The following is a 12600-nucleotide window of genomic DNA, read 5'->3' on the forward strand; positions in this document are numbered from 1 at the left end:
GTGCATCTCATGAGACTCGGAACAGTTTGTGGTCAGAGAAGACAAATGCTAACAGTTTCTAAGGTGAAATGCAGAAGCAGGCCAGGGAGTAGAACTCATATTTCATACACCGTGAGCAAACGCTGGGCTAATAAACAGTGCGTTGCCTTATTTATGTATGTATGTATGTATGTATTTTCTGGCACACATCATCCTTTTCAGAATGTTTTCCATTCCAGTTTTCAGGGAGCTGGTTAGAATGATAGAGGGGAGGCAGCACTGCAGAGAAAGAGACAGCAGTGAGACAGCTCTTCCTGTGTCAGAAACCGACCGTGGGTGGCACTGGTAAAGTAGACGGAGCCACGCCTGTACGGAAGGGCAGCCTGGCAGCTGAGCCTCAGGTGAGTTCAGCAGCTTTGGATTTCTTCCAGTTTCTCTGCACCCCCTCTTGGGGATCCCCAGTGCTGGGATATGAATCACAGGCCAGTGAAACGTGAACCCCACGGCATTTATACTGCCTCAACAGCAAAGCAAACCCCTTCCAGGAGGGGGGTTAATAGATAACGTTGGTTGAGGCACTATTATGGGAAATAGCAGATCTACATTTCAACCACTTAGGCCACAGAGGGAGTTAAAGTGATACTTTATGGCCATGCAGCTAATTCACACAGGTCTGAAAAAACGTGTTCTAGAGAGAGCTGGATTTTGCAGAAAGCGCAGCCCCGCGGTGTTTGCTGTTCTGTTACGGGGCGGTGCAGAAGCCCCTCGGCTGAGCTCGGGGACTCAGCTGGAGCACTGCTCTTTCTTCCCGTAAGGCTAAGTGTATGCGGGAGGTAAGCCTATAGCCGAGTAGAACTAGTCCCGCAGCACCACTTAAGAAGGACAGTTTCAACATTAAAAAAAAAAAGAATTTGCAGACAAGACGTTTTCCGTCTTGTAAGGTGCAGAAATCCCCCATGTTTTCCATAACGGGGCTACCCAGCAGTTACCAACGCAAGCTAAAAGCAGCCTGTCGACTGCCCGGAGATCTCTTTGGGTGGTGATGGCGCAGTTTTTCTCCCAAAACAGCCGGAAAAGGGAAGTTTTGGGCGGCGCGTTGCTCTCTCACCTCCCCTTCCGCAGCCTGCTCCGCCCCGGGCTGTGTGAGCGGAGCGGCCGGGGCAGGTGGGCGCAGCCTGGGGACCCTCCCCAGCAAGCCGGGTGTCATCGCTTGGGCTTGGGGTGGAGGGTTTAGGCAGGTTTTCCTCCTGGAGAACATCCCTGCGGCAAAATATTCCCCTCTCTCCCCCTTTTTTTCCCCTCCAGTGTTAAGAGCTAGTTTCCCTCACCACGATTTCTTTTCCAGTTTTCAGCATGGCTGTGGACTGGCTCGGCTTTGGCTACGCTGCCCTGGTGACATCAGGAGGGCTCATTGGCTACGCAAAAGCAGGTACGGTGCTGGAAGGTGATTTCCAACCCCCCTCCCCTAAATTTGCGCGAGCTGGGTGGCTTCCAACAAAAGCCTCCTGCCTCGAAGTTTGTGCAGATGTGAAGTTTGTCAGCTTGTGCTGTGTGCTGATAGTTTGGGGCTGGTAGGGTGTGGTGCGTTGGGGGCTGAGCTCTGCTTTGGGCTGATAAGCTCAGTCTGCTTTGGGTGGGTGCTGATACCCTGCCTCTGCGTTGTGCTCTTCAGATAAACTGCCACGAGTTTGCTTCAGAAACCCCTTTCCCCTGCTGTTTTAAATATAAACATTCTATAAATATTCTTTACCTTTAAATGACATCACTATTTTTTCCCTTAGAGATTTATTCTCGTTTTAGTGTTTGATGGTAACAGTACACTGCAAGCTGCACCGTTTTCAGAAGGATCCTTTTTCCAGGAAGAGCTGAGCAGTGCAAATCAGTCCTTGAAGTTGTTGCTTTCCTGGGCTCCCCAGCGTAAGCTTCATCTCTGGCCTGCTTTCACTTCCCAGTTTGCCCTTCTCCAGACAGAACTGTGGATTTCTCCCTGCTGCAGTACTGTCTCTTTCCACTTTGAAAAACTTTTCAGCACCCTTAATGAAGGTGTGTTCCTTCATTGCTGAAGACAGTGAGAAACTTACAGTAGGTGTGACTACATGGCTGCTAACGCCTGCTACAGTCTGCTCTCTACTGCCCTAGGGCTCTGAGTGTCGTTTCAGGCAGGAGAGACACTACCGAGAACTTAAATAGCTAATTTCATCTGTATTTCTCAGAGGCCATTATGAAATGATCAATATCTTATCTTCTCTTCCCAGATGGGAGGATGTGGTCATGCTGATTCAAGAAGGGAATTCAGGTCAAGGGATTTTTGAAGGGGGAATGGGAGCTTGTATGGTGACGTGCAGGGAAATTAAAACAAACAAAAAAAACCCCACAAACAAACAAAAACAAACAAATAAAAAAACCCACCACCTTGTAATCCCTACTAATAACTTGGAGAAACCAAAAGAAAATTGAACTTTCATCCATAAACCTGAGGTGTTCTGTTCTTTTACAGCCAAGTCTACGTTATGTACCTTGGGAAGAATATGAGAAGAGGGCCAGGGCAAAGTCTTTTTTTTTTTTTTCCTTTTTGTTTTTTTTCCTCTCTCTCCCATTAGAGAGTTGTTTTGAGACCCAGGAGCTTCCTGAGCCAGGGGTGGTATGTTTGTCCTAGTAAGTGTATGTGCCACAGGTGCTTAAACAGGGCCTCAAGATAAAATCCAACGATATGATGGCCGTTTGAGGACTCCCAGGATGCAGAAAGAATAAAATTGTATTTACCACAAGTTGGTGCTAAACTGTATTCTGTCCAGAGCAGCTGCTTACTAGGTTGTCTGTCTTTGCACATGTACAAGAATGTGATGCTTCCCATTATCTTTAGCTCTTTCTTTTTATATTAAAAGCAGGATGTGAAGCAATGTTGTAGCTGCTCTGTTGATGACTGAAACATGATTACTTTCTGGTAGCAGCATGTGTTCCTCCTGTAACAATGACAGGAGATCTTTATCAGCATAGATTTACAATCTCGAGCCCTTTTAATGGTGACCTATAAAAACTGAATGTATAAAGGACCACCCTCAAGTAGCATTAAGTCCTGAATTTTCCATTAGCCTTACTTAAAGTATTCACTGCTTGCAGAGGTCTTGCCATTTCCTTACCTGATGTCATCTATAAATTGCCAATCTTGCGGTAGCTCAGGATTATCATTTGTACTGAAGGCTTGATCCAAAGTCTGGCTATTTGACTCCTCTCTCTTATTTGACAGCTCTATATTTGTCTGAATACCCTCCCGCCCAGTTCAGTTCACATGTCCTTTTTCTGATCTTAAACCCTTCCTATTTAATCCCTTTCTACATTACTGCTTTTCAAGCAATTCCAGAATTATTATTTGAAGCAACGTGCTTTGGTCTGCAAAAGAAGACCCCGATTCTTTTGCTTTTCTCACTAGTCTTTCTATCATAAATGTATTCGTGGCTTTGCTAGTAATGAATTAAATACCGATGCTAATTTTATCTTGTGCAAGATCATTTGAATGTGGTTCTTGATTCAGATCAGTGTGGTCTTAAAATCTTCAAAGACACCCCCCCCCCTCCCCCAGGTCTGCTTTATAACAATCAATGCCCGTGTTTTGTTTTTTTTTTTTTGTTACTGGTAGTGTTTTACAAAGCAAGTAATCTAATGAACAGGTTTATTTCTGAGTTTCTAATAAATGTGTTATCTTTTATTCATTCAGGTAGTGTCCCATCGCTAGCTGCTGGCCTCTTCTTTGGAAGTTTGGCGGGACTGGGTGCCTATCAGCTCTCACAGAATCCGAATAATGTTTGGATTTCTCTGAGTAAGTCTTCTAGAGCTTTAGTTACAGGGAGTTATATTTACCCCAAAACAACTGGATACTAAAAATGAGTACCTAAAAAGTCTTTGCAGAAATGTTAAACTGTTGGAGCTACAATTTGAGTTTCAATCAGATCTTTAAACTTGTGTTTAGTGAAAATCTCTTTTAGTGGTCAAACTCCACTGCTCTTCCTGGAATGTGAACCATTGGCATTTTAATTTTTTTGTTTTTAAGAATGTATTGAGAATACATGTGGAAGATCTGCGTGTCTTTGTGTCTTGCTTAGTGATTTCTCACTACGTTCCTGCTTTCCTGCATCCCCTTTTAAAGAAATACAAAGTGTTCTGGTTGACGTTTCATCTTTTTGCTTCTATTCTACAACAGGAGATTAAAATACCTGTTATTCATCATTAGAGCTTGTCTTATGGACATCAAAAAACCTACTGCTAGTGAAGGAAAATGTGTGCTAGGATAAAGTGAAACTTACGTGGTTAAAAAAAAACCAACCAAACAAATACCATTATTTCACATCCTTCAGGAAAAAAAAAAACAGTAAACATTTCGTATTTAAAAGATTGTACATAGTATGGTGCGAATATCCAAAATGCAGTTTTTGACTTTCTTCCATTTACCATGCAGAGCTCAGGGTTGCCACCAAGTTAGGACACGTTAGCATGCTATCACCTATGACTTCAACCTCATTACCCCTAAAGCTCATGCCAGTTGCAGAATAACATGACTTGAGCTTTTCTCACTCGCTAGTAAGTTAGGGTACCTTGCCACTGAAATAGACTGAGAATATATGTAGATAATTCCAGCAGCACAGCTGATGCCTGACACTTGTTAGGCTGCTATATCTCAGGTACTTGTGGGCATCCACTGCTGCTGAAAATGGTAGACATTGTGATTGACTTTTTTTTTTTTAATGTGTGGAATTACAAAGGTGTTGCTCCATTTGGGGAGATTCAACACAGAAGCAATCTACAATAATGCAGTTTCTTCTTCCTTCTTTTCAGAACTGGAGCTTCCCTTCTCCCTGACTTTGAGAAGCTAACTGCTGAGAGTCACTGCTTAGTCAGTGCTTAAAGAGGTGCCACTGACCAGAGCATTTGTTTGCTGAAGCTGTGATGTAGCACCTAGCTCTTTGCCATGTAAAAGTCAGAAGTGAAAGGGGAAGGCCCAGCATTTCTCTCTGCTTTAACACTGTCTTCAGTGCAGTCCACTTTCACTTCCACATCTACTGGATAGGTCAAAAACTGCACGGTCAGGCCTCAACAACTGGCATAAACCCTGAATGCAGAAGTTTAACAGGATTGAGACAAAGTATTTTGCTAAATGTGAGTGACCATCAGTTCTAAGTTCTATAACTTAGTAACGTATGGAGTCTTTTCCTCCTCCTTTTCATACCTGAAGGTTTTGGGAAAAGGTATGTTCTGCTGTGTTAGACAAAATTACATTTAGTTTGGTGCACATTTTTTGAATACTAGCTATTGAATACAGAGCTTGAGGCATTTGGATATCAAAATATTTTAGTTCTTTCCTGTGTGTTGGATTGTGGTCCCAGCATTGTACACATCTACTTACATGAGACTGTGTCAGTGATAATGTTTAGGATGATGTTAGGGAGCAAGGATGCCACAGCTAATACTGAAGGTGGTGGCTGGTCCTGCAAAACAAAGTTCATACAAAAGCAGTGGTAGAAGATACGTTTTTCCAACCACCAGTTTTGTGTGTATCTGTTACCACTGGGTAGCAGCTACATGCTAAGGATTTCATCAGTATGATTTTCGTAGAGTTTTCAAAGTATTCAGTCTTTCTTTGAGATAGCGTTCTAGAGATTGCCCTTCCTATTTTACTGTCCCAGTGAAACTGCTCGACTTTTGCCTCAATATTAAATGGTCAGGGTGGATAACTAACTCTCTAGTCTTAGTGGAAGGTGGTTCATAGCTGAAAATGGTTGGTAATACTTAGCACTTACATTGTACTTGCCTTTCGAAGTCTTTTGCAAATATAAGTCGGTTAATTCTCAGAATGTTATGGCAAGTAAGGCAGGAAAATGCTAATAGCCCTCTTAAAAGAAGTGGGGGAATTGCATGTACAGGTTTAGTGATTCACTAGGAAGGACTGGGTTCAGGGCAGTGTAGTGCAGGTTATTTTGTCACCAAAGAAGCACGTTTTGCCAAAGAAACTCAAGGACTGTGTATACTAGAACTCAGAATACCTACTCTTCGTGTACTGAGGCGCTCCAAAATTTACACCATTTATTGATTCTTTTTGTCCATCACATGAAATAACCTTTCTTACTTGATGATACTACTTATCTCTGTTCTGTTCTGAATTGTAGCATCTCTGTCACACACATGCACCTCTGCTGACTGGACTCTTTAATCTCTCATTTAAGTTACATCTGGAACATTGACTGCCGTGATGGGAGCAAGATTTTACAACTCTGGAAAATTCATGCCCGCAGGGCTAATTGCTGGTGTCAGGTACAACACAATATACTTTTTTTTTTTTAAATCTCCTGTGATTTTTTTTTTCTTAATTATACCGAGATAGAGTACTTCGTACATCTTTTTTTATTTCTATGCATCGGTTATGTGAAAAGTATCTGAAAATGAATTGGCAAGTTGTTGTTATTTAATTCTGTGAACTTACCAAGTGTTTTTCCCCTTACACAGTTTGCTGATGGTTGGAAGATTAGCACTGAAGATGGTGGATAAGCCCCATGAAAAGTAACTGTTCACTTTACAACTTAATATCTGGATAAGGAAACCTAATAATGAAGCTGTATGAATGTAGAAACAAGAATATGAAGCAGTTTTCTACATGAAGACAGCTTACTGTGTTTTTCCTTTTTTTTTTTTTTTTAATGGAAAGAAGAATGATGGGGTGGATAGTCTACTATCTACTAGTGGATAGTACAAGACATACAAGGTGCCATTTACTTCAGTGACCTGGTAGAGCTATGACTGTGTAGTGAAAAATTTGGTCCTGGTTTTATTTTTTTGAAAAACATTTCAGTGTTTAACACTTCCCATTTTTATATTCCAAAGTATATCGATGATGTGTATGAAGTACACAGGACCTGTAATTTAGGAAGTACCCACAAAGTGTCACTAGCAGAAACTGGCTCAGTACAGCACTGTATCTTATGCCTTTCATACTGACTATTACAGTATGCTTTACCTGCTGTATTCTGAGTTGATGATGCATTATGTCTATAACACCAAACAGATCCTACCTTTTTTAGTGTGAAATGATGCTCAAATATTGCTTTTTTTACAAGTAAAACTTGTTACAAACCTTTGCTTGATGTTTTTGTATTCTTCCTGTCTGTATGGGGGGCAAAGCTATTATTTTTTTTTTTTACCTTACCTTCTTGTTCCTATCTCAGTGGAAGTCTGTGCAGTGAACTGCTATACAAATGCAGTATTTTGATGGTGTTTAAAAAATTACATTTTAAATGGAGGAGCAGAAGATTAAATTTGGGGCCTTCATTAACACATTAATTTAATTTTTAGTGATATTATTGATATTTATTGATATCCTAGGGTACTTACAGTTTGTAACTCATATTCTAAAGTGATAAAAAACTCATATTCTAAAGTGATATTTTACGTAATGACTACTGAAGATTTACTGAAGTTATCAAATTAATTCCAGGTTTTTGAATGTATTTCATGTTGTGACCTCCTTGTTTCTGGGGACCTAACCTGTAAATAACCAGATTTACAGGGAGCAGCACTGAAAACATGGGAAAACATCTCTGAAATTCTAGTCTCAGTTAAATTGTACTCTTATTTTTTTGACCCTGCTATAAGTAAAACCCAAGAAAATATTTGTAATGACCTTAAAATACTTTAAAGCAGTGAATATATTTTAATGGAAAATTCCATCACTGCTACAGAATTTTCTAGAGCCATTAAAGAATTGAAGACATTACTACTCTTTTTCGTATCACACGTGCTTTTAGGCACGTGCCTAAAAGATAATTCTACAAATTTCATTTCTTATTTTACTGTTTAGGTTTTGGTGGGTGTGTGTGTGGTGTTTTTTTGTTGTTTTTTTTTTTTTCTTTTCACTGAGGGTGTTTTTTATGTAAACTGAGATTATTACTTTTGCATTGAATTCGCTGTACTCATGCCATGACTTCAGGGAAGCTTCATGCTGTGAGCCAGATTGTATCTGGATGTAACAAAAAAGAGTGATTTTTTTTTTTTATTTTTAGGAAATGAATAGTTAAAATGATTGTTAAAGCTACTCTTTTCAAAGCACACCCTGAAACTAAAAAGAAGTTAGTTAAATATTGCTAACAGTATCAGCGTGATCTGGAAAGACTGCTGCTTTTTAGAGATGCAGAAATGGGGAAACCAGGGTGGCGCAACACAGACCGAGTCACCAGGCTTCAGCAACTCGGAGTTCAGTCATGCCTCCAGAGCTTGATACATTCTAGTACTGACAGAACAAGAGAATTTGTGTTAGCAAATCCTTATTCCCAAGAGTGAAAGCCCAGGCCCTCTATTCCACGTTACCGTCAGTGCCCGGTGGAAGGTGGGTGACAACAGGTAACGTGAAGTACCTGCTCCTCTCTTTAGGGTCTCACTCAGGCCTACAGGAGGGAATTTCCCATTCATTTTGGTGGATAAATCATCTTTTGAAAGTAGGAGCTCGCCCCAGGCTTTGTAAAGGGGATGTACAAGAGTACCAGTCTTTGTAATAGCAGGTGTTTCCCGTAAGTCCCACAAAGTGCAAGGTGTTGGGCTCCCTTCAGCTGTCCCTCTGATGGGTGCAAGCTCCTGTCCCAGGAGAGGGCTCTGTGGCTCAGGCCAGGGGCTGTCCTGCGTGGGGAGTATTGCCTGGGGAAGCCACCACAGCAAAGAAGAGAGCACAAAGTGCTGGGACCTGTAGGAATAGGAGCAACTATTTGCTGGTTTTCTTTTAAAGCTAAGCAGTAACTGACAAGATACAGGAACGGTCCTGAACTGAGGGACGGAACCCAGAGTGCCTCTGCCAGCTGGAAAACCATTCAGACAGACTAGATTTCACCTTTGCTTTATGTTTACTTTGGGCTAGCCCTGGTCCAGGTCCATTCCCACTCAGGACCTTATGTGTGGCCTCCCAGTTTTTCCTTAGAGCCTTTTAGTGGTGCCTCGTTCTTCCCACTGACTAGACACAAACCTACGTATTGCCGAGCGTCTTCTGGCTGAGGTGAGGTGCTTGCACTGGGGCAGCGCCAAGTGTGAATGGGCTGGGAGTGCTACAAACCACCCAGCTGGTGGTCTGTAAGAAAGGTTTTTGGGGGACTGAAATCTCGTACACTTGGGTGCCTCAGTTGGGCCTTACTCTTTACAGATACAGGACAGAAACCTCAAATATGGCAATAATGTACTGAGGTTCAATTGCAGCGTTGGTTTGAGAGGAGGAAAAAGCAATCCTGTTACTCACTTACCAGTAGATGTCACACCCTAAGCTGTTCTTTCAATTTATGTGACTTTCACAGCCAGCAACATCCCTTTCATTTAGTACAAACGTGTAACGTAGCATAAGAATGTAAGTAACATCACACCAGCAGTACAGGTGCCAGTCTTTTAGAGTAGCAAAGGAGAATGAGAGGAGGATGGAAAACATTTCAAGATAGATGGTTTGGGGGGGGGAGTAGTCAGGGGCTGTCCTACTTTATCCTTTGTTCTAAGAATGTAATGCATGACTGTTCGTAATGCAAAGCCTGTCCCCTAGCCCTTGTCCTGCCGCGGGCTTTGAGAGTGCAATTTGCCATGTCCCAGTTCTGTCAGTCACTGCTGGGAGCTGTTGGCACTCTGTCATCCCTGGCTGAGGGTCTGTCCGTGCTGAAACTAATATGGCTTGAAGTATTAAGCAATTACCATTGTATGGTGTTACAATCCCTAGCTTCCTGGTGTTGTTATATTCATGCTTTCTGACTGAACAATTTAATCCACCTGCAAAAATGGGAGGGGAAAGAAAGGTCAGGAGAACCTCCAGGCAGTTACAACAGAAGGAAAGCCTTTGTCTATCCAGAATCCCTGCAAGAAAAGATTGCAAAATATTGCATCAGTAGCAGCCCAGAGACATCTCTCTTACTTCCTTGAAGTGCCGTGATGGAGCAAATCAAAATGCTTATGCTTCTGTGCCATACCCCAGCTCAAGTCTAGCGCACAGGTTACTGTGGATGGTTTTTGACACTCCTTGTGCCTTCCTTCTGAACCTGTGAAACGGAGATAATGTTTTCTTTCTCTTCCCCTCCACGCACAGTTTGTTTTCTATATACCTGCCTTTTACTGGATGCTTTTACCGTGCATGGCATGTTCTCTGCCCCAGAAGCAAGGATCAGTAGGTTTGATGCAGTTTTACTGCTGGTAGTTAATACAGTCTGTCCTTGTTTTAATTGCCCCGCCTTCCTCTCACTGAGAACAGCTCTAGAGGAGGCAACAGTAGGTCATACAAGAACGAAGCCTAAACCAATTTACAGAGGATTGCCTGAAACACCAGAAGTGCGCTATGTCTTGGTCTGTATTCTGAAAAGATTCTTAGTGGCAGAACCCATTTGCTGTTGTGGAAGACAGCTGCATTTTCCATAGAAGGGTGAAAGTGGACACACTGACTTGGGAAAAAAATACAGTGCCGTAAATAGCATCTCATGGGGCGTCAGAACCAGGTATAAGTCAGGGCTGCCACAAAGGCACCTCACCCATACCACAGCTCTACTCTAGATGGTAGTAAAGCACAGTCAGAAACAGCTTTCACCCCCTAAAGACACTCACCTGTGCTTCAGATGGGTGCTGAAAGGCTCCACGTGTTGCTAGCTGCAGTAGGGTCCAGTTGCAAAGCTTCCCATTCTCCTTTTGGGGAACTAACTTCACACAGCACGACACCAGACATCCTGTTTTCCAGTAAGTAACTGGACATTTCTGGTTGTTAGCCTGCTCTGCAGAAGCAGCACAGTGCTTACTGAGGAATAAAGGGGAGCTGTGCAAACACTGCTCAAAGCAATGGCAGGCGGTAGTACAACAGCAGCCAGGCTCACGATGCAAAGCACCGCTGTCACCACAGCGTGAAAGGAGACATGCCACTTTTAGGCTCAGGCAGCAATACAGTGGTAAGCTCAGAATCTGTGACAATGATGTTTGCCAGGACTCGTTTTTATTTTCCTGGGACCCTCTAGTTACTGTAGGAGTGATACAACCACAGCTTGGAGGGATTGTAAGGGAACTAGGAGCCTGGCTACTGATGGGAACCTCTTGGTGACCTATGCAGCCAGGATACCATCCTGAAAGAGATGATGGCTCAGGAAAGAATGGAGAGAATGGAATGATGAGGTTCTCTTGAAGCCCAGGACCAAGCTCTACTCGTCAAGCCCCTCTCTTCCCTCCTTTGCCCCTCCTGGGCAACGGAGTTGAGAACCAGGGACCTGGCCGCACCCAAGACAGCTGCAACAGGGTCACTTTCCCTCTGCTCAAGGAACTGCACTACTGCCTCCAAAAATCCTAAGACAACAAAGATCTGGTCTTCAGAATTCAGAATGTTAGTAAAAGATGACAACAGCATTAATTAAATAGGAAGGCTTCTGCTGGGAATGCAGCAGAAACTTGACATCTGTAAAGGCTAAAAATGACAGAAACCCAACAGTCTTTGAATAGTAGTATTTATCTAGAATTTATCTATTTTTATCTACTATTTATCTCTCTACTATTTATCTGCTAGTGGTAAGAGACTGTTGTGACCATGTCATAACTTCCCTGACAATTTTCAAACATGGCCAAGATCTACTATTGATTGAATACATACTAAAATCAATTAGTCTCTTCTGCTGCCATTTGCACACACTGATAATACTGACATGTTTGGTCACCTTCTAGTCAGTGACAGTCCTGAACTGCATGTGTTTTTTTAGGCAGAGATTTCCAATTAAGATCTGTTTTGCAATGCTTATATACACACCTGTAACATGTCACTTCTCAGGATATTTTGGAGCATGAATATAAGTCTAAATTATGGCAGATAAGGCAATAATACAGAAGACTTTGAGTCGTCTTTCAAGAGCTCTTCAATCTCAGATCATTTCTTGAATTCCTCTGAGCCATCTTGCACTCCACCTGACATACTAGCTCAGGCCACAGCCTGTTACTCACTTCTGTGACTTTTGCCATTGGAGATGCATTACTTGGTATTATAAAGGTTTCAGGATGAAGCACCTCAAAACATTTCAAACTTTATTTTCAGACTGTTTGCTTTTTGAGTCTCCCTGCCATGTACCAAATTGTGTTGGCTGTCTTCACCATATTGTATGAGCACATTTGTCATAGTGTATTTGTTAAATCTAATGACCTCAGAGGCTTCTAAGTGGCATGAGTCCTCTCTGTCCCTCTCACACACTCCCAAATACCACTCTTCTTTAGAGTCACCGTTCCAAGTGAATGGTGGGCAAACAACGATGAAGTTAAAATTGTACATTTTATTGTCAGGTAGCCTTTGGGAAGACAAAGGGTTTTTCAGATAACCAAAATGTAAACTTCCATTCAGACAATCAACTCTCCTGTACTACTGAATCCCAAGAAGGCAGCAGGTAATCTTTACTATTTCCTGTGGAGTCCCTCTTTACTTGCTTCAGTTTTCTTACAGCAAGTTAAAATCACTTCAAATTCAGGACATTGTATGTGATATTTCAAAATTTGAGGAAATGGACTCCCCAAACTTCCATTTAAATCTTTACTGTTTCTCTGTGATACCGTATCAGTCTCCCAACTTTGGAATACCAAGATAAAACTTGCAAACAATTCCAAAGCACG

The 12600-nt window shown here is 42.2% G+C and overlaps 1 protein-coding gene across 3 annotated transcripts; it reads left to right on the plus strand.

Annotated features, from left to right (window-relative positions):
- The first annotated feature begins 290 nt into the window (after nucleotides 1–290).
- On the plus strand, nucleotides 291–7103 carry LOC118249641 (transmembrane protein 14C-like). 3 transcript variants are annotated; one of them, XM_035549778.2, is made up of 5 exons: nucleotides 291–380; nucleotides 1325–1408; nucleotides 3695–3796; nucleotides 6195–6282; nucleotides 6475–7103. In XM_035549778.2, exons 2-5 carry the CDS (start codon nucleotides 1333–1335, stop codon nucleotides 6530–6532), a joined length of 324 nt encoding a protein of 107 aa, XP_035405671.1. In that variant the 5' UTR covers nucleotides 291–380; nucleotides 1325–1332; the 3' UTR covers nucleotides 6533–7103. The 3 variants fall into 3 exon arrangements, with proteins under 3 accessions (XP_035405671.1, XP_035405669.1, XP_035405670.1); XM_035549776.2 differs by lacking the exon at nucleotides 291–380 and adding an exon at nucleotides 1072–1143; XM_035549777.2 differs by lacking the exon at nucleotides 291–380 and adding an exon at nucleotides 1125–1213.
- The last annotated feature ends 5497 nt before the right edge of the window (nucleotides 7104–12600 follow it).

Source organism: Cygnus atratus, chromosome 2, assembly GCF_013377495.2.
Source record: "Cygnus atratus isolate AKBS03 ecotype Queensland, Australia chromosome 2, CAtr_DNAZoo_HiC_assembly, whole genome shotgun sequence".
Lineage (NCBI taxonomy): Eukaryota > Metazoa > Chordata > Aves > Anseriformes > Anatidae > Cygnus > Cygnus atratus.

What these genes read in the sequence shown, in the direction of transcription:
- LOC118249641 (XM_035549778.2), top strand. Translation starts at nt 1,333, where the DNA reads ATGGCTGTGGACTGGCTCGGCTTTGGCTACGCTGCCCTGGTGACATCA. An exon ending in TAATGTTTGGATTTCTCTGA is followed by an intron (nt 3,797 to 6,194) that starts GTAAGTCTTCTA and finishes CTCTCATTTAAG; the next exon opens with TTACATCTGGAACATTGACT. An exon ending in GGGCTAATTGCTGGTGTCAG is followed by an intron (nt 6,283 to 6,474) that starts GTACAACACAAT and finishes CCCCTTACACAG; the next exon opens with TTTGCTGATGGTTGGAAGAT.